The sequence below is a fragment of the Neofelis nebulosa genome, chromosome 1 (genome assembly GCF_028018385.1).
Source record: "Neofelis nebulosa isolate mNeoNeb1 chromosome 1, mNeoNeb1.pri, whole genome shotgun sequence".
NCBI lineage: Eukaryota > Metazoa > Chordata > Mammalia > Carnivora > Felidae > Neofelis > Neofelis nebulosa.
In genome coordinates, this window is record NC_080782.1 from 8,681,153 (window position 1) to 8,708,159 (window position 27,007).

Genomic DNA, 27,007 nt, shown 5'->3' on the forward strand with positions numbered 1-27,007 from the left:
TAAAGTTTAATGTTCTTATGAAACATCTGGGGATTTTATGAAAAGGCAGATTCGGACACAGAAAGTATGGAGTGGCACTCGATGTTCTCCACTTCTGATATGCTTCTGGGTGATGCTGAGGCTGCAGTCCCCCAGATTATACTTTAAGTAACAAGGTTCTAGATTATTCTAACAGTTTCAGAAGTGATCTCTCTTGAGACCAGGGGTTCTCAAAGCATAGTCCCTGGACAAGCAACACCAACATCACTTGGGAACCTGTTAGAAATGAAAGTTCTCTGCCAGTCCCAGCCCTATGCAATCATAAACTCAATGTCTGAACAAATTGTTCAGGTGATGTGCTCCAGGTGATTCTGATGCATGGTTGGAGAACCACTGATCTATACCTTACCTGTACAACCACCACACCCCCCCCCCCCCGAATTTTTGTAAAATGCTATGAAAAATCTTTAGTGTTCTATAAAATGGCTTTCAGGAGCCTCAAGTTTGTTCACAGCCTGCCTTGTCTCTCTCTCCCTGCTCTTCCTGTTCCTCATTTTAGAATTAATTTTGTTGCATTCTGTTCCCTGTCCATTTCCCATACTTTCCACATCTTCACTCGCGTTTTTTCCAGAAACATCTCCAATATTGCTCATCAGAAGCCTATCCGTCCTTTAAGTTCCAGCCCAATACCATCTCCTCTGCATTGTGTTCTCAGATCGCCCACCTGGGAGTGCATCTTTTTCCTTCCTTATGCTCAGTTGTAGTTAGGACGTTGTGCATTGCACCAGAGCAGTGGTTCTGACTGGGGGTGATGTAGCCCCGCCCCAGGGGAGATTTGGAAATATCTGGAGGCTGTTATGATGGTCACAACTGCAGGTGGTGGTGCATCCAGTGAGTATCCAGTGGGTAAAAGCCAGAGACACTGTTAAGTATCCTATGCTGCATCTCCCCTATTTCTCCAAAGAATTATTCAGCCCCAAACATCAATGGTGCATTAGTGAAGACACTCTAGAGTATTATGTGTATGTTCTGTCATCTCTCATGATGGGTGTCGCACCACCTGAGATGATGTCTCAGTTTTGCATGCACATTGTAGTACAGAGTACCAGGTGCTGATTCATCAAAGCTTTTGTCTTCATTTTATTGAGGAACCAAGCAATGAAATATTGTGAAAAATTTTAAATGTGTGATGCTAATGTAGCCACTGTTGAAGTTCATGCCAAGAATTCCATTGTCTTAACTGAGGATCAAACCCTTGACTCAAAACCCGAGTATCACCATTATCTAGTGCGCTCAGAAATGTTGGTTGGTTGGCTTGCTTGCTTGTTTTTTTTTTTTTAAACTACTTCATTCTTTGTGTTTGAGGAGACCATAGGTGCAGCCTGGTTGTTTACTACTGAAATGGTGAAGACACGGAGGTCTCGTGCCTGCCTTGCCAGTCCTGAACTGGGTACTCGTACCAGTTCTCTGGTTTGAAGAACACAGGCTCACGGCTTGGGAGTGTTGTCATTTGTAAGGAACTGGAGGTCTTTGTCTCTCAACTTTGTATGGCCAAGGATTGTCCCCCCACTCCCAGATCCTTCTTTTTATTTAACCCTGTGGGTTACAAAACAACATTTCGCCCAGAGAGGAGGTGATGTGTTTAAGTTCTTCCAACAAGCTCTCTCCAAGGAATGGAGGCCAGTGCACTTTCATGAAGATCCTGACCTGAGAGGTGCCACTTTCTCTCTGGAGGGACAGAATCACCAGGCAAGAAGGAAATTGGTTCTCGAAGGCAGACAAAATAGTGTCTTCAAACAGCCAAACCTCACTTTCCAAGGGCACAGTTCTCAAGGATGGGGGGACAGTATCAGGCCCTACAGTAGAGCTGAAGTCAGAGAAATGAGCAAAGCAAATAAATTGAGATTGGTTTTGCTACTGAATTTAAACACTGCTTATTTTTTTTAACAGCAGGTTTTCATAATGTGTGTCTTGCTTATATGAAATGGGTCATCAGTGGTTAACCTTCACCTAGTCTGCACCAAGTGTGATGTGATATCTGTGTCACCCTAATTCTTATGAACCTCTTAGGTATTTTCTCATCTAACTCACAACTGATCATTTGGATTAAAACATAAATGTGTGCTATTAAACCTGAGTCAATATGAAAGATCTTATTTTAAAATATTAATATCATTGAAGGGGGTATAGTTTTAAGTGTCCCTTTAATCAGTCCTTGGTGATCAAAACTCTCAGGTGAAGAAACACCAGGTCTCTTTCTCATACATAATGTCCAGATTTTACAAACTGTTAAATGTACTGGGCGTATGTATGGTCCACTACAAGGACTGAGAGGAAAAAAAATTCTAGTTTCCTTTCCTCCCTCCTTTGCTCTGAAAAACACCATTCCCGTCTCAGTAAATAATCTGACATCTGGAGGTTCTTATAGACCCAAGAGGCAACTATCTGCGGGGACTTGGGTGGGGGTTAGTATCACACTTGGTCACTTCAGTACAATGAAAGCAAAAACAAACTAAAGTTTCTTGCCATTTGGGGCTTTTATCCAATATTATCCAATTTAATAATAAATTACCAGCTGATCAACGTTTGTTGCCAAGGGAGCCTGTGGGGACTTTAGGTTATTTCACAGTTTATGTAAAATCTCACCTATTATCTACCTACTCATCTACCTATCTAGTATCCATCGTCTATCTATCTATCTATCTATCATCTATCTATTATCAATCATACCACCTATCTACATCATCTTCGATTTATCTATCAATCATTTCTTACTGTCTCCTTATTTACTTCTGTGTGTGTGTGTGTGTGTGTGTGTATGAAAGGAGAACAGGATTGGTTTGAGTAACTACAACACTTCTAATTTTCTTTTTCCTACCTCTACCTCTGAAGCCAGAGGCTCCTGGCTGAATTGGTTCATTTCAGCCTGGCACCACATGCTGTCAAAGAATCACGGGCAGCAGAGGCATCTTTAGTCTTCCCAGGTCGCAAATGCAGGGAATTCTCGGACTCAAAGAGTATAAAGGAAAATATACAGTTCCCACTAGGAGGGCTTTTCAGCACATGCAGTCATTTCTCCATGCACAACTCAAGCCAGGAATGAGTCCTATCATTCACTTTTGGAAAAGTTAAACCAGCTACTAGGTTATGGATAAGTCATGTCTATGCCATAATCTCTGCCTCGATGAACTTCACTAGTTCACGGATGAGGAGGACACGTTGTGCTCAGTGCTAATTTTCTCTCTCTCCACGGGGGCTGGAGCATTCCTGTGAGGGAACCCACCAATGCCGAATCCAGTCCTAGAATAAACAGTGCAACAGGGTCCAACTTGCAGGTAATTTACAGGACAGTTCAAAAGCAAATTTGTGTCTCCTGCTCTATTTTGGAAATCAGCTTTTCATCTGCAAAAATACAACTGAACAAAAAAAGTTTTTTGATTGTTGCTAAATTTGGAGAAGGAACCACTGATCTTGGACTTTGCGCTGAATTCAACTATGTAGAGTGAAGGGGAGCAAGTTTTAAAGGAAGATGGTCAGCCAATTTCTTTTGTTATTTAATTTTTATTTTTTCCAAGAACAGTTAACATTTACTAGGCACCTACTGGCCTCAGTCACTTGCATCTAAGAGCAAAGCTGATTTACCCACAGCCCGTGTTCTTGTAAATGGTTAGCCTTATTTCTTAGCTCTGTTAACCACTATTCTAACATTGGCTTCAAGTTCAATTTTAATAATCTAATCCATAATGGTCCACTGCTCCCTGCCACATGAACAGAAAGTTTGGGGGTAATAAGGCGAGCAGTTTACATTTCTTGATACTTCAAGTAATTGGCCCCAAAGTGAAATTATTGAGTTGGCCATGGTTTATTGTGTTCCCAGGGCATAAAACGTGGAAGGAAATGGACCTGTAGAAAGAGGTGGTGTCCAAGAATGTGCGAATGTGTGAAAATCCTATAACTTCACTTCAACTGGCCTAATATCCTGAGTCACTAGATGGTCAGAAGAATAGATGGAGTACGAGAAGAACAAAGTGATGTACATTTATACCGAAAACCAGAAACAAAGCTTGTACAAGATGAACAGCGAATGAAGTAGCTTCTATCAAAATAAAATCTCACACAGGTCATTTTTATACATACGTGGACATACACACACCCACACACGCACAGACACACAGGCAAGAATGTGTATTTTGTAAGATAGGGTCCTTGGAAATAGACATTCTTAGCAAATATGGATGACAGATCAATTGTAATTTATTTTCTTTTAACACTGTATCATCATAAAGAAAACTGGTATAAATGAAAAAATCTATTTCAAATATCTACATCTAAAATTTTAGGCAGTGAAAAAGCACTTTGTTGACAAGGAGTGTGGAATGATGTATGTTAATTGTCAGAAACTGCTGAATGCCTTGCTTACTTGCCACAAACAAATTCACATATCAGAACGAACAATACTGCTAAATATTCCTTTTTTTCCCATTTTTTTTTGTTAAAACATACTGGGAGAAAGAAAAGAAAAGAAAAACTGGAAATCCATACATCTTTCAAAAGTTTGAAATTGAAGCAATATTTAGAACCATAGATGAGGAAACACGGCATGGTGTAATATACACAATGCGCTTCTCTTCTTTAATCTGTAATGTACATCAAATACTTTACAACAATGCATTAACAAAAGGCAAGAAACATCTTGCTGTACAGAGGAACCCCAATGCAACTTGAAGCCTAGAATCACAACGGATGAAGAGAGTAAACAAAGCGTGAGAAGCCGTCCCTCTAAAGTGTGTGAACTACACTGTCCCTTGTGCTTAACTGCAACCTTCACGCCCCACCACCCCGACCGTCTCCTCTGCTGCCTTCGGCCACGTTCAATATAAAGCACTTTTTATACTCTACAGCTCAAACTAGAAAGGTGTTGCACGATGTCATATTTAGGATCGTTTTAGCTTCCTATTGACTTCCGAGTTAACTTTCGATTCATTTAGCTTTCTAAAATAGCTCTTAATATTTCCTTACTGGTTATCACAGCCTTCCTACGGAACAGGCTTGAACAAACTAAATTTGCAGGAGGAAAAAAAAAAGCAATGTCTTGTGGTATGCATGCACATGCACTGTTCCCGGAGCGCCTCGTGCCGCCCGCTCCTCACACCCAGGAGTCGGGGGAGGCCGGGTAGTGGCTAGTTTCATAGTTCAGTTCACTGTAGGGACGGGCAGCTGAGTAGAAGTCGACATAGTTGCCGGTGGACTTGAGTCCCAGGTGCATGGTGTACTCACTGGCGGGAGGGCGATGGTGGACCTGGTCCTCGAAGAAGGACTCGTCGTAGTTTCTCGTGGAATTCTGAAACGGCTGGTAGGTCTCGTAGTCTTTCCTGCTGGGCTCCTGTGGGACTGGCTGTGCTGGAACCTGCACAGAAAAGAAGATACACCTGGGCTGGTTCGCTTTCCCTTGATGCAACCCCCCCCACGGCCAGGCGCTCAAGCCTTCCATGTTAAGGGCTGGGCCGTGCCCCCCCCCCCCCCCCCCCCCCGCCCGCCGATCGACCACCATGGCGCTTCTCCAGACACTGCCAACTTCTGATCGCCCTTCCTTTTATAAGCTGGTGCCTGGGTCCATGCACTAGCATTCTACATAATCTTTTTAAAAGATTATGATTGTAGTAAAACATATGTTAACATACAATTTGCCATCTTAACCACTTGTAAATGTATACTTCAGTGGCATTAAGTATATTCATGGCATTGTGCGGCCATCACCACTATCCATTTCCAGAGCGTTTTTTAAAAGTTTATTTATTTATTTTCAGAAACAGAAAGAATGCAGGGGGGCAGAGAGAGAGAGGGAGAGACAGGATCCTAAGCAGGCACCACACTGTCATCAGGGCTTGAACTCACGAACTGTGAGATCACAACTTGAGCCAAAATCAAGAGTCGGACACGTAACCGACTGAGCCAACCAGGTACCCCGTTTCCAGAACTTTTTCATCACCTCAAACAGAAATTCTGGACCCGTTGAGCATAACTCACCATTTTCCTCCTTGCCCCAGCCCACGGCAGCCCATTCTACTTTCTGTCTCTCTGAATTTCACTATTCTAGACGCCTCATGTAAGTCTAATCATATTATATTTGTCCTTTTCTGTCTGGCTTCTTTCACCTAGCGTAATGTCCTCAAAGGCCATCCATATTGTAGCATGGGACAGGATTTCCTTTTTAAGGCTGAACAATATGCTATTGTATGCGTATTTTTTTGTTTATCCATTCATCTGTTGATGGCCGCTTGGGTTGTTTGCTCCTTTTGGCTATTGTGAATAATGCTATAATGAATGTGGGCACACCAGTACCTGTTTGAGTCCCTGCTTTCAATGTTCGGGATATGGACCTAGAAGTGGCATTGCTGGATCTTTTGATAATTTGAGGTGTAACTCTTCAAGGAATTGCCAAACTGCCACAACAGCTGAACATTTTAGTAGATAACCTTTTAAATTAAAAACGCATAGACTAGACGCTATAGAACACAACTAGTTGATCTTCCTCTCTTCTGCATTTTTTTCCCATTACACCTAGGTTGTTGCAATCCCAGAGAAAGAGTCGGTGAAGATGTATGAGGTCTAATGGTCACTTGGGTATCTTTCCACCCGCGCAGTGGGCTGTGATCAATACCTCTCTGGAGGACGGAGGCTTCCCACTGGTAGGGTCATTCCATCACACCTGCCTAAGTGATCAGAAGGTTGCACAGACAAGCATGTACTGAAAACAGGAAATCCAGTCCAAATATATTCAGGAGGATGAAAATGTTCCCCAACTTGGTTTCCATAAGAATTTATTGAACTCGAGAATGATGTGGGGTTATGAAGCTTTTAGTTGAGGAGGAGGGGTTTCAGTACTGTCTCGTATCCCTTCAGCCCACCTCCGTGTTCTTTGCCCTCTTGTCCTTTGCAAGTTACTGTCTGATGTAGGAGGCTTTGAAAATTTAGAGGGGTCACATGAGCCTCTGAGATATGTAAAGTCAAGAACTAGTTCCACCTGTTTAGTTTTAAGGACAGTAAGACCAAGACTGTTCATGGGCTGGTAATTAACACCTGTATGTGGAGGTCTGGCTCTCCTCTTCCCTTCTGACTGCCTCTGGGGTCCCTTTTCTAGTACTATGCGCCCGAAATGAGCGGAACCTCCCCGCAGCTAGGGCACACAGTCACTTGTGAAGCTCTGCTCATGTGCAGTCACTGGGAAGAAGGTCTGGTGTGAATGATAGAACACTTCTAAAGAAACACAGTATGATCACCTCCAAGCAGATTCAGTAATTCCCTATTAATTTAACTAAAGCTCAGCATGGAAACATCCTATAGAAATTGGTCCTAGTTAATAATGACTTGTAATTAGCACGTTGTGTGTAAATGAATGCTTCTAATGACCTGCACATAATTCTTCTCTCAAGTAAGTGAACCTCCCTCTTTTACATGTAATTGATTTACACTAGTAATTGACCTGTTCTTCATCATAGCTGCCATCCACTATGTCCCACACTTCTCGTTAGTGGTGCTGATGAGTGAGGTTTTGGGCTACCTGCGAAACATGTTAGCCTAAGAGCCTGGCCATGAGAGGGATGTTTGGAATTAATCATCTGTAATTAAACAAGGCCAGGTCTACCAAATTACGTGGCTAGGCTGAGGCGCTCTTTGCTATACTTTGAAGAGCTGTGTGCTATGCTGAACTTCTGTGCTCCAGCACTGTGCTGCTACTAAGCATCGAGCATATGAAGGGTAGGAGCTGGAAGATCTAGAAAAATCACACGGGGAGGGGGCTAGAGTTTACTGTGCTTTTATGTCAGTGGGCGCTATACCCAACATTTAACAAATTCCTCTTTGTTTAACCTTTAATAACAGAAACGTGTATATATGTATGTATATGTCTCTATCTATCTCATCATGTATCTCTCCTTCCCTATTGGGATCAATCCATCCATCCATCCATCCATCCAATTCCCACTTTATAGATGAAGACACTGAAGCTCAGAGAAATTAAGAAACTCCTCCAAGATGTCATGGCTAGTGGTGGTGTGAGATTGGAATGTGAATCCATGTCTGGCTGAGTCAGAAGTCCACATTCTCTCCACCACACAAACACAGTTTCGGTTGAGCCAAACCGGTCAAGCTTGAGGGCCAGCCTCACTGTGTTGACCCAAGGCTCTATAATAAGAAGGGAGGCTAGTGGACAAAAGTAACCTTGGAAGAGGTCTCACTTCTTTGTGTCAGTCTTATCGGTCAGAGATGGGGAGATCTGCAGGGGAAATCACTCACAGGCTTATGGCTCTCCACAGTGGCTGCTTCTTTCAGGCTTTTGCACAACCCGTTTCAAACTTCTTACTGTTGCCATGTTCTCTCTGGTTGGTGGACGTTTTTAGGTCGGGCACGTTTGTCTTAGTCTCTTACCTTGAGGACTTGCCCTCTTTAATTCATCTGTATTGGTCATAAAGTCTCCTGTCAACCCCTTGTAAGAGTTAGTTCTGTGGTTCTGAGAGTGTGTGTAAATGAACTATCCAGGATGGGTGACAGGTGGCACTGCTGTGTTTGGAGGGATTAAATTTGCTCATCGGCCTGGTCATGCAGATGTTGACTGTGGATGCACATTCACAGTGGAGGAATGTTGGCTCTATTTTATAACTTACTCTAAGGGATAATATGACAGAGCTCAAAATTGGACGTATTTTGACCTCCCAAATATAAGCCTTCCCCATAGAGGAACTAAAAATAAATGCATTTTTTTTTTTACATTGTACTGTTTGCATAAAGCAGACTTCTATGAAGGAAGTAGAATGATGTTCATATACAATAGTGGCATATTCTGAACTTGAGTGTCTGTTGTGGCTCAGTGAGACCGTGGCACAACCAAGGAGCCTGAGGGTGTCTGCTTTTGCCTTAAGGCAGCGTCCTTTCTGGGAAGGGGAGGTACAACCAGCTGGCTCACATGGGGAGACTGGGCTCTGTCCTGTGGCTCCTGCTCCCATAAAGGCACCTTTGTTGAACCTTTTCCTCAATAAGAGAATGTTGAGTTTAAATTATGAAGGATAGTGCCAGTTCTCTACCCCCCAGTTCTGTTAGCATAGTGAGGAAAACTTGGCTGATTCCTCACGGAGTTTGCCTACAACCTGTATTTCTTTCTAACACAAGGGAAATAGCTGTCCATTACAGATCTTCAAACTTGACCACATGGCGAAAGCTGAAGACTCAGGGTGATAATATACAATGAAAGAGGTCATGTGATAAGGATTCATGGTTCTCAAAGTCTGGTTCAACTGCATCAACATCACTTGGAAGCTTGTTAGAGATGCAGATTACCCACCAAGTCAGAAACTATGGGGTTGTGGGGGGCCACTGATGTGTATTTACTAAGTTGTTCAGGGGATGCTGGCTCATGCTCAAATTTGAGAACCACTGGTAGAGAGGAGACCAGATGGGACAAGAAGGCAGATGAACCAGGTTGGAGTCTTTTCCTTTTCTGAGCTGGGTGACCAAAAGCAAACCTTTATTCTCCTTGAATCTCTGAGGACAATTTCACCTGCTCTTCCCACCTGGCAGTGAAACTGAGGACACCAACCACGACCTCAAGATGCTGTTTTGATGTCAATGGTAATCATTTTAATGGTGGTCATCAAAACACCAAACCCCTTTGTCTCTAGTTTAGGAACAAAAAATTCTGTTGCTAGCTAGATATATGCAGTTGAATGTGATATTTTTCTTTTTTTCTTTTTTTTTTTAAACGTTTTTATTTATTTTTGAGACAGAGACAGAGCATGAACGGGGGAGGGTCACAGAGAGAGGGAGACACAGAATCGGAAGCAGGCTCCAGGCTCTGAGCTGTCAGCACAGAGCCCGACGTGGGGCTCGAACTCACGGACTGCGAGATCATGACCTGAGCCGAAGTCGGACGCTTAACCGACCAAGCCACCCAGGCGCCCCTATTTTTCTTTATCAGTATGTGATAGACTAGTAGAAGCTCAATAACAATTTGGGGGAGTTTAAGTAATTAATTCTTAAAATGATGTCTGCAACCAGTTGATTGGAGATATAAAAACCAAGGACCACAGATGTTATTTCAGACTAATGGCTATTTCTTCTAGGAGTCGTAAGGCTTAGAACTCAGTGAAAATGAGACTGGAATTCCAGGTGGTCTCATGGAGAGAGCCACAGCTGAGCAGCTGCCTGGCTCCCTTTCCACTGAGTCATGGAAAGCCTGGCTTATGGCCATTGCCCTGGACCCTACCTCGCCTGCCCATGCATTTGGAGCTGGGGCCACATTCCCAGCTCTCATTGTAATTGACTCCTCTTGGAGACCTACCTCAAACCAGTTTCCCTCAGTGAATTGCTTCTTCTTGGAGATGAGTCACTGTCCAGCCTCTGTGAAGTTCATGAGGCCCGGTGGGCGACTGAGACACCCAGGAGACTAGAGCGCTCAGCAGAGGACAAGCGTCAGCACTGAAATGGAACGGACTCTGGCATATTCCTCCTGGTTAAATTGTTCAAGCTGGTCTTTTATTAGCTGTGAGGTTGTGAGGTCACTCTCAACTCAGGAAAATTCCAAAAATGAAAGCATTCCATCCATCTGGGATGACTAGCCATGTCCATGTGGCCAGAAAATCCAAATTATGGAGGCTCGGTACAAGGTTGTCTCTAGAACTACCCAACTGGAAAAGAACCAAGTCCCCTCTTCTTTTGAATGGGTAGGATGGTCATACCTCAAAACAGAGCCCAAGTTTATTCCAGTAACACTGGAGTTTCCTGGAGTGTCATAATGATTTACCTTGGAAATTCTGGGGGGAAAAACAATTCTTTTTGGTGGACATTTTTAATTGCTGCTTGATCTTAGAATGGGGTTAAGAGTCTCATCATCTACTTCCCTTTGCTGGACCTTCTCAGGGACTAATGACGGCACTGAGCTGATGACACCAGGTGAAACTGTGGGACTCAGCTCAACCAGTGGCCTGTCTACAGCATCTCCCCTGTGTTGCCAAATGGTGCAGAGCTCGCACTCCATCCCGGCTGGGTTTCCCAGCATTTGCCGGGGGGCACCGTGGCCTTGACAATTCGCGCTGAGGCTGAGTATGTTCTGGGGCATGCTGGGAAAAAGGTTACATTATGTCACGCCCTCCCTCCAGGCAGTGATGCCATCCTAGCACATTAATTCCAATTGGCTTCATTGTTCAGAATAGGCTCTGGAGAAAAGAATTGCCCATAGAGCCACTGTGGACTTTCCTGCATATCTAGGTTGCAAGCAGTGCTAGGAAACTTCTGCAGCCACATTGTAAGATGCCAAGGACCTCTGGGCCACACCGGGACATTTCTTCGCTGCCAGCGCTAGTGGAATCCCATGGAAAGAAATACTGGTGTAGAATACGTTCCATTCTTGTGATGAGCTTCTCCTAACCTGAGGAAACTAAAGACAATTCCTATACTCTTGGATGCAAAGTCAGGGTCCTATCACATCCTGACAAGTATCATTAAGAGCTACAGCCAATTCTCTCACTGTACCTGATATTTGCGAAAATATAAAAGTTGTTTTCCGTGACTGAAGTTGGCATTTCCAATACATTTTGCTTCCGTTTTCCTTTGTGTTCCCGTAGGCCCGTTGACACGCGGACGGCTGGTGGCCACCCCCGGTGCTCTCTTGTCTAGTGCTCATGCACCTATTTATTTATTCATTGACCTCTTTGCTTTTAGCAAAGACCGGAGCTGAGGGAGGCCAAGTAGATGTTACCAACGTGTCAGGCGGGCCGTGGGGCCTGGGCATTCACCGGGGGTTTGTGAACCACACCAGCTGTCTTCCAGAACGGCTCCGCACGGACTGGAACATTGAGGGCAAAGGGATAACTCCTCTACCCACGACCATTTCTCCTGCTTATGGGTGATTAGAGGAAAAGGTAATTTAAGGTCGAGGAGATACTTTTCGTGTCCTCCTCCTTCTTTTGGAAACGGCCCTGCACAAGATATTCTATCTGCTAGAAGGGAGTCCCTTTCCTTTTCAAAGATGCTGCCCCACAGGGTGTTGAGAAATGCTTTAACACAGCACATCTAACTTCCATGTCATCTGGTTATTGCGATCAAACAAACAGCTTTCAGATTTATCTTTCAGCCCAGCTTCCCTGACCTGTGGCAGGAATCCCGAGCGTCAGCAGAAGCCAGCTCTGGCAGTGGTTATCGGTGGCCAACGGCGATGAGGAACAGCCGTCTTTCTGTCATGACCACTCCAGGGGCCAAATGTATGAAGCTGTCAGTCAATGGAGGAGCAAAGGCTGTGCCTTCTGCTTTGATAGCTCCCACAGAAGCACAGGGAACACGAGCCTTCAGTGAATATTTGCCAAATAAGACAAACACTCACAAACTTAAGAGCACTTCTGGACGGAGCTACGGCCAGCATTCCTCAAACTTGGACATGCACACGCATCACCTAAACGCCTCGAAAAAAGGCAGCTCTGATGCATTTGTTGCACTGGATGGATTAGGGCCAGGGGTCAGACAAGAATCTCTTCTGCGTTTCTGACAAGCTCCCGGGCCGTGCTGAGGCTGCTGGTTCCCCAACTAGACTGAATAGCGAGGCATTCCTCGATGCATGTTATTTCATTGTCCATTATTGCACTTGTTGTCTTTATTTTATTGGAAACCATCATGTATAACGAGCTGTATGTGAGAACTGGCTGGGTTACAGGAGCCACCTAATCCCTGTCTAGTAATTACACACTGTGTCCACTTGTGTATTTGAGCCTTTTGGTTGTGGGTCATAGCCGAGAGCTTGCTTTCTACCCCGAGCAGGTGGCTGTAGTGAAATCAAAGTCTGTTTTCAAATTTGAGGCTGTTCTGGTGACCGTGGTCACCCCACGTACGGTATGTGAAATGTGAGTGGAGGAAAGGCGGTTTTCTTTTTTCGGTCTTTTATGTATGTTACGCAGAAGCTAATTTATTATTTTACAATTCCAGGCTCTTTCACATAAGTCGAAGGGGAAAATGAATACGAATGCGGGCATCTCCTTTACCTGGTTATGTTTGATGTCTTCGGTGGGCGCACCATATGAATTCCTATACAAAGTTGAAATTCCAGTGTTTTGAGCTGAAAGCGAGAAGGAAACAAAAAGTATTAGCCAAGAGAGCAAGATTTCAAGTGAAGAATGATGGTTATCAAGGTGAGTTCTTGCCCTGACAAAGCCTGGTTTCTCTGGGACCATCCCAAGGTCCATTGCCAAGGGGAAGAATTCGTTGGCCCTGGACTCTTCATTTTACATGCAGATATTAAGAAAGATGAACAGGGATTCTGTACGATCCCCACAGCATGTGGGTTTCTGGCAATAACATTCAGACTGTCCACAGGGTCAGGGCAGGGGCAGCAAACAGACGGCTATCTTGCCAGGGTGACTGCCTTCTTCTCTGGTGAGAACCGGCGGGTAATAAAGGTTTGTCTCCCACATCGAAGCATGCAGGAATCTGCAAGAGCAGCTTAGGTTTGAGCTGGAGAACCACAGGAATGCAGTTTCTAATTCGGGCTCACAGAGTGCTTCATCATCATGTAGACAGTTCGTCTACATGTGCGGCCTTGGGACCCAATAGACACACGGCCAGGAGCCCCTCCCCCTGTCTGGTGAGCGGCCTGTGGTCTCGCCGAAAGGAAGACCACAGCAGCTTCCAAAGACACGGGCAGGGTTCGCCCACCTGCTCACTTAGAAGCCTCCTAGAACCCTCGGGGCTCATGCCTCAGGCCCAGAGGAAGGGCCCAGGGCACTACTCCCCTCATAGCCCTTAAAAGGTCATGATTTAAGAGAGCTCTGGAAAAAATTATCAAGCGTCACTGGGGTATACTCTAGAAATAAAGATGTGCTCGCTTCGGCAGCACCTATACTAAAATACTCTAGAAATAAAGAAAAGCGTTTCTTTAGTTTCCTGTGTCCGTGGAATAATAAAATAGGATATGACACACCACAGCTGTTCTCTCACAGGCACAGTCAACTCGAGACACAAGGCCAGTCATACCTATCACCCCACCCATGACTCTTACTAAAAGCACAAAATAGCTGTGCAGTAAAAGTCCTCTCAGGAAATTCAGCTTAGGAAGCGAGAGCTGAGAGCCCGTTCTAGATTTTAAAGACCACCCTGGCATATTCTCTGGCCGGGCGTACGACGCTCCTCTCTCTGGACTGTTGCCTAGACCCTTGCTGTCGAATCTTCCTTGACAACCAGCTTCCGCCCTCCCCAACGCTGCCTCTCCATCCTTCCTGTTCCCCAAAGCAGCGCCACCTTGCTTGACACACTGGATCATGTCACTGCAAGGCTTTGCCAAGGTGATTGTGGCAAAAGCTGCACGATCGGGGCCCCGTCCGATTTTCCACAGTGTCTCCCTCCATTCTTCTCTCGTCAAGGAAGCCCAAGCTAGGCTGGCCCTCTTTCCTCGGTCGAGCGCGCAGAGTTTGTTTGTTTAGCTTCCGGGATGTTGTGCTGGCTCATCCCTCTCCCTGGAACTCACTCCCCCTCCATTCCCCCCCCACTCCGCCCTCTGGAATGCCTCCCCTTGGCGGTGGTGGTGGTGGGGAGTTTAGTTTAGTCTCCCATCTCAACCCTGTGAAACAACTCTGCCCCCCCCACCCCCCGGCACCCTGTGGCTTCTGAACCTGTTAATTTTCTTCATCACACTCAACACCATGTGGTCCTAGCTTGTGGGTGAGCTTGCTCTGGTGTCTTCCTTGTGTATCACCTCCCTTCACTGCTCCATGAGGCCAGAAATCAGTATCCCCACATCTGGGACAGTGCTTGAACTCAGCGGATGCTCCTGGAGCGAGCATTATTTGCGGAGTGAACGAATGAATGAGTAACCCTGAGAAAAGAGGCCCTCAGAGCTATGGTTTGCTGATGGAAAATGTCACATCAAGGTGAAATTTTGTTTTTCTGGGACTCAGAACAAAATGCATTTTTTAATTAGTGGGGGGGATCATGCACTCGTACTTGACTTGCTCCCCCTTCCTGTCATGGTTGTGGCTTCTGGGCTAAAGATGTTCCTACTGGAAGTTCTTTCCTCCTGCTCTTTGGTCCACTTCACCTATTTATAGGAGGCTGTGTAGCTGAGATTGAACTTGTAGCTTCTGCAGACACATGAAGCAGATGTCTTCATGGATGCTCTGCCCTTGTATGTCTGACCCAAGAGCACACTCATGAGGAAATGCCTTTCTTCTTCTGTATGGGCCCCGATTTCCAACTGAATCAACATATTGAAGATTAGAATGGCTTTAAAAGGGCGTAAGAGAGACACCGACAAAAACGGGCTGGACCGTTTGATGTAAAGGCATTTGGGAAGCTCAGATGGGAGGGCAAAATCCCCTGGGTGAATTTTAAAGTCAGGCCATGCAGCTGCTGGGATCACACAGCCCTCCTCTAATGCATGCTTCTGAACACGTAACGTTCCTAGGGAATCATGACCTCAAGAAATAGCTATAACCGTTCTGCATGCCTGAATGAAGAGCTGACATTGGCTTTCTGCAGGCTCCTCGGTGGCAAAAGAACACTAAGGGAGGAGACATTTCAAAAGACTCCATCTCAGCTCGATAATGAATCCAGAAGAGGTGGGTGGGGGGAGGCTGGCACAAAAACCTCGAAGGATCTTCATTTCTAAGGGTTCAGCAGAGGAGATTTTGAACCCAGGCAAGGGCCTGCTTCACTTTAAGCTGTCCCATGCTGCATTTTGAGCGTGAAACTTCCCATGGTTTTCCCAAGGTGGAGGGAGTGTTCTCTTTGGGGGAAACGGTAGGACATGCTCTGATGTCTTAGAAACAAGGGAGATGGCAGTTTTTCAGATATTTTTAAGGGTACTATACTCTAAGTGTCCCCTGGATATTTGTGAATGAGAAAAGGTATTGCCCTTGATGTGGCGGTCACAAGAGATGTGACCTGCAGGTGAACACTGAAATGATGGGCACAAGCACAAGTGCTGTAGAGCAGGGGCTGGCCGTTCGTCCTCTCCATTCCTATATGAAACCTTGGCTCCCACCTGGCTTGGCTGGGGACTCACTCCTGCCACTGTGGAAGGTGGTAAGTAAATGCCTCCTCCTTCCGCCACCTCCTCCGTCACCACCTTCACCATCACCTCTTCCACCTCCTCCATCACCATCACCGTCTCTGCCATTGCCATCTCCTGTGTCGTCACCGTCACTGCCTCTGTCATCACCCCCTCCATCTCCAACATCACCGCCTCCACCATCACCTCCTCTACCCTCACCATCTCCTGTGTCACTACCATCACTGCCTCTGTCATCACCCCCTCCAACATCACCATCATTGCACCCTCCATCACCGCCTTTTCCATCCTTCCACCATCACCTCCTCCATCACCTCCTCCACCTGCTGATTACCATCTCCTGTGTTACCACCATCACCGCCTCTATCATCAACACCTCCATCCCACCATCACCACCGTCACTGCCTCCTCCATCACCGCCTCCACCGTCATCACCTCCACCCCCATCATCACCTCCACTAGCAACTCCACCACCACTACCATCACTGTAGGTAACAGCAACTAACTTTTACATAGAACTCGGCTTAAAGGCAACCATCCTGTATAAACGTATTGTTCAATAAAGACCTCTGCTCTTTTAGGCGTGCTAGATGAGTGATAGCGTATTTTTGGATTGTTTAAAGTACATTAGAGCAAAGACGGTTAAGCCTCTTAAACAGGTTTGAAAAATTACCTATACCTCAATACTGGAATTACCAAGCTCCCTGCCATTTTCTAGGAAGATTAAACATCTGGAGACATGTTAGATTTTATTGTTTATTTTACTATGTGTGCAGGGCATGATTATGTACCATTGGAAATACTTCAACATAAAAACACCCACATTTAAAAGCCTTGTGAGGGGTGCCTGAGTGGCTCAGTTGCTTGAGTGTCTGACTTGATTTCGGCTCAGGTCATGATCTCACAGGTCATGAGGTGGAGCCCTACATCGGGCTCTGAACTGACAGCACGGAGTCTGCTTGGGATTCTTGCTCTCTCCCTCTCCCTCTGCTCTTTCCCTGCTTGTAAGCTCTCTCTTTCTCTCTCAAAATAAATAAATGAACATTAAAAAAAAAGCCTTTTGAATAATTCTACTGGGCAAGAAAGAAAAATTAAATAACAATACAGTTTCACAATTATTCTTGTAATTATAATCTCAATGGGTCATCTCAGACAGCCAGTGATGTGGCCACCTAGGGCAAGAAGAACCACAAAACGAATGGGGCAGGTGGATTTGGTGTCACTACTCTGGAGTAATTGGTACAAATAAGACTCTCTGCTGAATGCGTTGGCTCTAGGGACTCGGCATTCAGATTCATAGCTTTCTTTGTTCATGCTCGGCTACAACTGGGCCAACATTTAAGGGGGGAAAGCAGCACGCAAGAATAAGAAGGTACATCCTGCATAACGAGTTCAGGCATTAGGCTGAGGAGTTCCCTGGCAGGGACTGTACGTGGAGGCAGAGTGCTGACCTGGGAGTTTGCATCGGGAGCATCTGTTTACTGTGCTTTTCTTTTTTGCAGTCATGCACGGTTACCATGGAAAACACTGCCTCTGGGGTAAGTGCACTTACCATTAGAAAGATTTATCTTAGATGGCCTGGGTCTGGAAGACACCTTAATAAATCATCCAATTTGTCTCTTCTGCTTCCCTGCAGGTCTACACCTAAATAATATCTGAGAAACTCACACTTTGGAGATCCTCTTGATAAGAAGTTCTCAATGTCTGTTTAGGATTCTTCCCTTTATACCCCAGTTTTGTGAATGGCCTCATCCGGCCATGTTCCTCACAGCCTATTTTCAAGAGGGATCCATCTCTATGTCCACGTGGCAAAAAAAGGGTGTGGAATCCCTGTTAGAGGTCCCGATGGCTCTGGAAGCTCTGCTTTCCAGGCACAACCTCCTCTACAGCAGAACCTCCAAGTCCTGTCTCTTGGAGGAGGGGAAAACCAGCACAGGGAGGAGTATGTGGAGAGCCTGGAGGGGATGAGGAATGGGAACAGTAACACTGCCCCAAGGAGAGTTGTTCAGAGCAGAAAGGGAGTTAAGGTCAAGGCTGGTCATGAGAAAGGCCAAGCAGCACATGCTGGATGGGTGGTGCTGGGCACCAATTTTTGCCTTGATGGGGTCCCAGCTGATGAGAAAGGAAAGGCAATGGGTATGATTGGGGTAGTGAGGGATAAAGAGCAGAAAAGATCAACGCCTCCGTATAGAAAGTGTGATGATTGGTTTTAAAGAATCTTCTTAGGAGTTTGTCACGATAAGAGATTGGTTTCATGTCAAGAAGAGAAAATGTCTCCACAGGAGTTCTGAGGGTTCCACTGAAATCTCTTTCTTTACCGCCCCCACTCCCTTCCCCCTCTTTTCTCATCCACTTTCCCTTCCTTCTGTTGAGAAGAGCAAAGCTTGGCCATGGTGCACCCACCATCCTGGGTCCTCTCCACTCTGGATTATGTCAGTCAAGAAGAAAATCTATGGTGACTCCTCTCTCTCATTTGAGGGAATGTTACGAGATGAGCAGATGAGCAGGAAAGGGGTAGGTGAAGAATGAGAATACAATGTCCACAGAGAACATTTTCTCTTAGTTATTTTCAGGTATAAGTTATTTTCAGGTATAAGAGGCTCAGTTATATTCCTCTGGCTTAATCTCGTCCCCACTTCCTGAGAATCCTTGCTGTCAAGCTCTCAAGTGACCCTCTAGCTGCTAAGTCCTGCTGAGCTGTCAAGCATGGTTTGAAGTCTCCCGGCCTGGCCCCGTCCCGGATCAAGCCACCGGCTCTGAGGAGAATACTCAAGAAGCCGAGCTCACCTGTCATGGTGTCTTTCCTGGAAGTGTGTTCTCCTTTAGTCCCGTGGTAAGTGGCATTGCTCCCAGTGGATTCATAGTCTGTTTTCCTTTCCTTGAGGCTGATCATTTCCCGAGGTGAAGCTGGGGCACTTGCTACATAAAGAAATCAAAAGGAAGACTTTGTGGGTCTCATTCTGCAGCCCGGATAGCTTTTCACACCAACAGCTAAGGTCCTGAAGACACGTGACTCAACCTGAAGCAATATGTGTGCGTGGACCTGCTGACTTGTGTTCTTTTGGCTCTTGTCTCACCCCTTCCCCTTGTCCTTGTCATTCGGTGCTTTATAGTTATGGGAGCATGCAGCTTGGGGGCAGGAAATTAAAGGCGACCTCCTGAGGCCATCTTTCTTAAAAGACATCCTGATGGGGACATGACCCACCCAAGGTGCACAGGACAGTTTTCAGAATGAGATCAGGCTTGTTTTCTCTGTCTCCTCTCTTCTCTTTTCCTTCCCTACCCCTCCCTCCCTCTCTCCTTCCCTTCCCCTCTTCCTTCTTTTCTTCCTTTCTTCCTTTTTAAAAATCAGGTGTTTCAGAGGCGCTGGTACTGATGTTGAAGAATCTCTGATTAAAATACATGCGGTTTTACTTAAACGCCGCGTGACTCAGAGACTCCCCTAAAGGAAGCCAGAGGAAGCAGCTAGGATGTTCTGTGGGGCTGGCGTGACCCAACTTACACAGATCAGCCTGTGGAGGGGGCTGGGGCAGGGGTGCGCAAAGACATCCTTGATGAATGCCCCGAGCAATCTCCTACCTACGCCTTGCACCCTGGACCCAGGGAGTGAGCCCTGTCATCTCTTCGTGTCTCCATATCTAAAACAATGGGTTGTAATTAGAGGATCCCCCTGGGAAGTCCTCGAGTTTTTAAAGTGCCCTCAGAATAGAGGAGAGACTAACCTTGGAGGTAGGGAAGCAAACAGAAAGAGGTTTAGATTTCTTAGAAGATAGAATGGATCGGTCGGCAGCAGGTGAACAGCCCTACCGGTGCCGAGATGGGTCGGAAGGAGTGCAGGTCTGAGTGTGTGGGTGGCAGTGAGGCAGCCGCGGTCTGCGCTCCTCAGTGACACCACTCGGCGTCTAGAGGTTAGACAATTGCCCCTATCTCAGTAGAGCTCGGGTGTGGTACTCTTCTGTCCCAGATCTGTCCCCAGCCTCCATGCCCGAGGACAGTGCTTCTTAAACTTGTCTCACCTTAAGACTCATCTAGAATCCAGGGATTCCAGGACCCCACCCCAGACCTTCTGAATATGAATTTTCAGGGGGTGGGTCTAGGAGTCCATACCTAACGAGCATACCTGGTAATTATTAAGGCTAGGGGAACTCTGGGGAACTCTTGATTTTTTTGGATAAAGCCCTCTTTGCCAGTAGTATCCAAGCCCCTTCCAGTCAATCCTCAGTATATCTTTCAGCTTATCATTCACACCCTCTGCAGGATCCCTCAGCTCCAGCCCACCGGGCCTGCCTGTTCCCTCAATGTCCTTTTCTTTTCTGTGTCTGAGCTGCTTGGTGCATTTCATCAAGCTTAGTATCTCCTATGGGCAAATCCCTATGCTAGACACTGGGAACAGAAACATGAATCATGTCACTTTCTGAACTCGAGGTCAGGAAACAGACATGCAAATAAACCGGTGTCAGAGGCAGAGTGCTTAGAAGACATCACAGCCAAAGGCTGAGGAGAGAAACAGACGGGGCCTTTGCTCCCATCCTTTCCCGAGGGGCACCCTGCCTGCTTCTCAAACCTATCCAAACAAAATCGAGGCTCCCTGCTCAGCTCTCAAAACCCCGAGAGGTTCTCAATCCTGGCTTCCCATTAGAACTAAATCTTTGGAATACTTTCAAAAATACTGATACTTGAGGGGTGCCTGGGTGGCTGGCTCGGTTGGTTACGCACCTGACTCTTGATTTCGGCTCAGGTCGTGATCTCAGGGTTCGTGAGACCGAGCCCTACACTGGGCTCTGTGCTGACGGTGTGGAGCCTGCTTGGGATTCTCTCTCTCCCTCTGGCTCTGCTTCTTCCCTGCTCGTGTTCTCATTCTCTCTCTCTCAAAATAAATAAACTATACAAATATAGTGACACTTGAACCCCACCCAGAACCTGTTGGATCGGAATCTCTGGATCTCTGGGTGTTAAGTCTATTGGGGAGACAGGGAAGAAAATGGTGTTTGCTCTACATAACGTGGCTGGGCTGTGTGTATCCAGTTCCCGGGTGTTCTCAGAACATCGGCCACCGTGTCTCCCTCACCTCCTCCACCTCTGCCCCTCTCTTATCTTCAGTTCTCTGTTGTCCTCTCCTGGGAAAGTCCTTTCCCTGCCTTTGCTTCTTCGTTTCTAGGTCTTCCTGCATAAGGGCTAGCCTTTTATGAGTCACTGCCAGGAAACCACGAAGGGACAATATTTTGGAGCCTCTTGACCAAAGTTCTCAATATTAGCACCTAATAGTGTGCAGATAGTGGGTTTATTAAGCTATGTCAAGTGTGTAATCATCTCAAGACCTCACACACTAGTCTGAGTCGCTAGGAAACTAAGATCATACTCCTGGAAAAATCCAATCACGCCAACAAGTGTTTGCTAGATGTCTTCAATGTGCCTCACGAGGAAATACCGGGTGGCGGCCTAGCTGAATGGCTGGGATAGCGTCTTGATAAGCCACCGCTTCTCCTTCCAGGCATCTTCCAATCCATTATGCCATTTCGCATCTTCCTAACAATGAGGGGCTCTTCACAGTTAGGGCTTTAGAAAGAACCCATCCTCGTGCTTCTCAGACTCACTGGTCTTTATCTTTCTAAGACATATGGAGGTAAGGGGTGCCTGGGTGGCTCAGTCGGTTGAGCATCTGACTTAGGCTCAGGTCTTGATCTCAGGGCTCATGGGTTCGAGCTCCGTGTCGGGCTTTCTGCTGTCAGCGCAGAGCCCACTTTGGATCCTCTGTCCCCCTCTCTTTCTACCCGTCCCCCACTCTCTCTCTCTCTCAAAAAATAAACAAAACATAAAAACAAGGACGTATGGAGGTAGGACATATAAAAGGCCACCCCTGTGCTTCTGAGGCAGGTGGAAGTTTCTCCAGTTACATGGAGGTTTCGGATTCTCATCTAGTGGGGGACTAAACGTTAGCAGCAGTAACATCACACTAAAAATAGAAGCTTTCATGGGGCTGGGAGAGAGTGATTTATTTCAGTCAAATATTCCCCATTCGTGTCTGATTTTCTTCATCATTTTGACAGTAAAGTGCGGTGTAAAGTTTTATGGCAAGTGATCTCAAGGGCAGAGGAGTGCCCTTCTACCATGCCCTCCGAGATGCAGGTCTCATAGCTCCTCACCAGGGCCAGGGCAGCAAAGAGCAAGGAGACACTCTTAAATAAAAGCCTATATAGCTGTGTGTGTGTGTGTGTGTGTGTGTGTGTGTGTGTGTGTGCACGCACACATATAGATATGATTATTTATCCATGCTTCCTTCTTACAACAAAACCCAAAACGCAGAAATAAAAAATTGAAACTTACGCTGTGAATAAAAACAATAAACACCATGTCGCTTATACAGTAAATGATGTGCTCATATTTTGCCTTTAATTTTTTCCTTAATCTTGGGCAGTATATAATGTGATTGTAAAAGGGTATAAAGTGTCTTTATAAGTAAATAAGAACAGTTAGTTCAAAATGTAAGCAATGTGAAATGCTCCCAATGTGAAATGTCACAGAAATGTGACAAAACCAGAAAGAAAATTAAACTGAGTGACTTAAAAGTTAGGGTTTCGCTTCGTAACAAGACTTTATCATTTATCAGCTGGTTTAAAGGTAATAACAACAGGCTAATCAGATACGGGGTGGTAATGAGACCCTCAATGGGATATTCAAATGTATGTCATTCTAGAGCAAGAAATAGCATGCCCTTTCTCCACTACTCTGTTATTCCAGTGATAATCAATACAATGTTACTCAAACTATTCCAAGTTGGAAAAAGGTGAACAGAAAACCCTGATTTGCAAACATCTGACAGCTGTCTTTACTCTTGTCACTGACTAAATGCAGATCTAATACCTGTTAGAGATTTTTTGAAATCTGTTTGAGAGATTTGCTCTGAGTCTGTGTAAACATAACACAAAGTCACCACCGCTACGAAAGAAAACAGACTCATTTGAGACTTCTAGCAAATGTCCAAGTCGGACAGCTCTCCTCCTGCGGGAGTCGCCTAAGGGGTGGGAAGGAGGGCTCTGGGGCCAAGGGACAGCAGGCCTGGCTGGCTACAGGCGTCGCTTACCTGAGCGGTTGTTGGGAGACACACGCACAGGGGAGATGGAAGGCGTGCGGGAGGAAGAGTAGGGCCTTTGCCGATCCCTCTCGATGGTTGAGGATGAGGCTACAAAGTGATACTGTGACCATCCGTCCTGCAACAGACAGCACGCTCCCATTAAGTGGGGAAGGTGGAGTGATTCTTCATCACCTGACATTGCGACGTTCCAAACGCTAGATTTTGCAAAGCATTTCTGCAGTCTGTCAAAAGAGATCACTGAGCCCTGCTCGATCGATCATCAAGGTTCACAGAGACAAGTGTGAACAGACACCCACCTTGCTCCCTCCAGACAGCCTGACATGGGGCGGGCCTGCTTTCCTTCCCAAATGTTGAGTAAATGGCCAGAAGATTTGAACGAAAACATGATGCTAAAAATGTTAGATGACCTCACTGAAACTGTCTCATCTTTACCTACCTGCTTCCAGCTCTGTCTGGCCCTCTTTTCAACTGCCTTGAAGTCTTCCAAAAGTATTTACGCTTTTTATCCCTGAGTACCAATCAGTTTGCAATCACAATGCCAAGCAGCATCTTCCCTGCCAGGTGATCCCCCATTTTTGCTTCCAACCTCCTTGGCAGCCAACGCCCCGGCCCCACCTGCTCAAGGCCTTTAGCGTGACCGTCACTGTGTCTTCACGCCCAGATGGGTATGTTCTCTGGTTTAACCCAGGAACTATATTGTTCACTTTAGAGCATATTCGAAATGTGTCCTACCAATTAAGTTTTCCATTAAGCCTTCAGTTAATATACAAAAATGCACATGTACCATTTTTTCATTATAAAAGCCAAATAAACACATTGTACATCATATTTTGTGAATTTAGAAAGCATAAAGAAGAAAAAATATTGCCAGGAGTTCCACCCTCCCTTCACCCCGGCAAGAACTCATGTTCATGTATATCCTCCCAGTGTTTTCTCTTTTTTAATTTAACTTCATTTGCATCGAAGTCATATGTCAAAGGGACCTAAAACTACAACAAAGAAAAGCAGACACCGGCCTCACCCCCACTCCTGCTTCATAGAGGCAACCACTTCAACTCTTCTGGCTTTTTCTGTTTCTGATTATATTTAGATTTTTAAGGGACTCAATGTTCTATAAAGAATCGTTGCAAGCGTAAATAGACGGAAGTTAATGAAGAATGAAATTCATACTCACTTCAGTATTTCTGTCTTTGTTTATCTAATTCTTGTTCCTATTCTGTTTGGCTGGTAGGAAAAAGCCAAGGTGAGAAGTATGTTATTTTAAAAGCTATTATCTAGCGCTTACCTAGCACTACCTTTACCACAAGGCAAAACTTTCTCAACAATCTCATAGGCTGGATACTATTATCCCATTTTAGTCAGCCTTAGACAGTTAATGGGACACCTAAGTCAAACACGAAGCAAGTCAAGAAATATTAACACTGAAATGTGGCACCCTTGTAAGTATTTGAAGGGAGAATAAAGCAAGGTTAGGGGATCGAGGAGCGTGGAGTGTGGAGATGCTGGTGTGGCTAGTTTATGGGATATGGTTATGGAATGTGTGTTGCTCTGGGACCACTTAGCATTGCAGCAGGGACCTGGAGGATGATAAGGTGCCAGGTACCGAAGACGCAGGCTGGGGCTTCCAGGCCATGGGAAGGATAGATGGGAACGCGGGTGGACGTGGGCTAAGCGCATGTGAGAGCCACCAGAAGTCCCTGTGGCTGAGGAACGATCAAGAGGTTCCAGAAAGATAAGAAGCCTTCGGAGTGACTAGAACAGTTTGGGGAGAGTAGAACAGAAGCAGGGAGACCACGGAAGAAACTCTCCGTTGGACGAGGGAGACACAACCCTGGCTTGGATAGCGGCAGATGATGAGCAATGGGCAGATATGGCATCTGTGTTGGAGGGTTTGCTGATGACCTGGCTGTTGGGTGCAGGCGAGAGGAGTCAAGCTTTACCCCAGTGTTCCTGGTATGAACAATAGGGTACTGGAAGTACTATTTACTGAGACAAGGAATACTGGGAGAGAAGTAGCTTGAGGTGTTGAAACCAACTGCCATTTGGGACAAGTTGGGTCGAGATGCCTGTGACATGAAAGAGAAGATACAGAATAAAGCAGAATCTGGAAATCAGGGTTTCAAGAGTGATTTCAGGGCTGGAGATAAAATTTTGGAGTTGAGCATAGAGATGTTATTTGAAACAAGGAGAATGGACAGAAATGTGAATGCAGATAAAGGAAGAAAACAGGGGACACAGGAATGAGTTCTGGGATACTCTAGTATTTAGAGGGTGTGAGGAGCCTGAGAAGGGACAGAAAGAGCTGGGAGGAGGACCAAGAAGGTATGAGATCAGGCAAGATTAGGAAAGCTGATGGGTAAAGGAGAAGACCAACCGGATGAGAGGCAGGAACAGCAACTGGCAACTGGCCTGGGGAACATGGAAGCCATTATGACTGGGGCAAAAGTACTTTCTTTGGTCAGGTTGGCAAACATCTAACTGGAGTGGGCTCCACAGATAATGAGAATTGATGAAGGAGAAGGGTGAGCACAGACCACTTTTGACAAAGTTTTATTATTAAGGGGAGTGGAGAAATGGGGCTTGGAGAGACTTGAGTGACAAGAGGTATTTTCATAGATCACCTGGGAGATACTGAGCATTTCATTCTTTCCTTGGGAGTGACTCAACAGAGAGGAGGAAAGAGCCGGTGATACCACAGAGGAAGCGAGAAGTTGCAGGGAATTTCAGGGAGGAGCGTGGAGAGGATTTGGGAACAATGGGCTCGTGCGCCATGGAATAGGAGGAGGACAGCCAGGTAGTGTGGTCACAGATGCAGCAAGGAGGCTGTAGATTTGGTGGCGGGAGGCTAAGGACATTCTCTCATGTTTTCTTGCATGTTCTCTGGGTGGGGTGAGAAGTGAGGTCATCAGCGGAGCGTGAGGAAGAGCTGGAGGTTAGAGAACAAAAGGGAAGAGGGGGACAAAAGAGAGGAAGGAGGGAAGGTGTGTGAAATGGTTCTTAAGGTAAGTGGGGGGCAAGCTGACCATGGCCAGGCGGTCTGGAGGCCAGAATGCTGAGAGGCGACTTGAGGCACGTGGCAATGAATTTACAATGAGACCACAGGTTCGCATCGTTGCTTATTTTTCTCCAGCCAAATTCAGCTGCCCTGTGTCAGGTGTGGAGTTGATTGAATTGGATGGGGGTGGTCAGGAAGGCAACCTGGAAGGAGACAGGGATTGCAAACCGAATGTCATGGAAGCCCATGCCTGGGGCATGCCTGGAATCTATGCCTGGGACAAAGGAAAGTGTAAATGTTGAGGAGATGGAGAATGAAAACTAGTTGGTGGCTGCAGATCCTTAAAGGGTCACAGGCTGCTGGGGTGAGGGTACTTCACAGATGCTGGTTTTTTCCTTGGGGAGGGGCCTGGCAAATGAAACAGCCACCACTTGAGAGGGCAGCAGGGTGGCGGGTGTGGGGAGCGTGTGTTCAGGTATATCCCAGCGTCAGAGCAAGAAGAAGGGGTGGGCAAAGCATACAGGGGATTTTGCTGATACCAGACCATGGGCTAAAGGGGGAAAGGAATGGGAAGCAGGTGAAAGAAAGATGGGTTACTGGGGCAGATTACTGGCTATCCTGAATCTTTAAATGCTAATGGTCCAGTAACAACAGATGGCCCACGAGTCTTGAGCGATGCAATTGTGGTGACTGAGGTGATGAGGGGTGGAAGGCATAAATCCTCCTCAGAGAAAGGTGGGAGTGTGGCATGGTAGGTAAGGGGTAGGTGTCAGGGTAGAAGGAGAAAATGTCTCCATGGGAATTTGTGCATTTCCCTTAAATCCTCTGTCAGGTGGTGGCAAGGATAGGGAAGGGGCAGTCTTACAAGAGCACGTGCAGGATGGGAGCTATTTCAAAA

General features: G+C 46.0%; 1 protein-coding gene across 7 annotated transcripts in view; it reads right to left on the bottom strand.

The window, feature by feature from the left end:
• Positions 1-4,215: 4,215 nt before the first annotated feature.
• Positions 4,216-27,007, bottom strand: part of CTNND2 (catenin delta 2) — a 947,889-nt gene continuing 925,097 nt past the window's right edge. For all 7 annotated transcript variants that reach the window (XM_058715770.1, XM_058715751.1, XM_058715761.1 and 4 more), the window contains 4 exons: positions 23,103-23,229; positions 18,809-18,940; positions 13,002-13,075; positions 4,216-5,386 (listed from right to left, as the gene is read on the bottom strand). In XM_058715770.1, the coding sequence (XP_058571753.1) occupies positions 5,126-5,386; positions 13,002-13,075; positions 18,809-18,940; positions 23,103-23,229 (594 nt within the window). In that variant the 3' untranslated portion in view covers positions 4,216-5,125. The remainder of the gene's footprint in view (positions 5,387-13,001; positions 13,076-18,808; positions 18,941-23,102; positions 23,230-27,007) is intronic.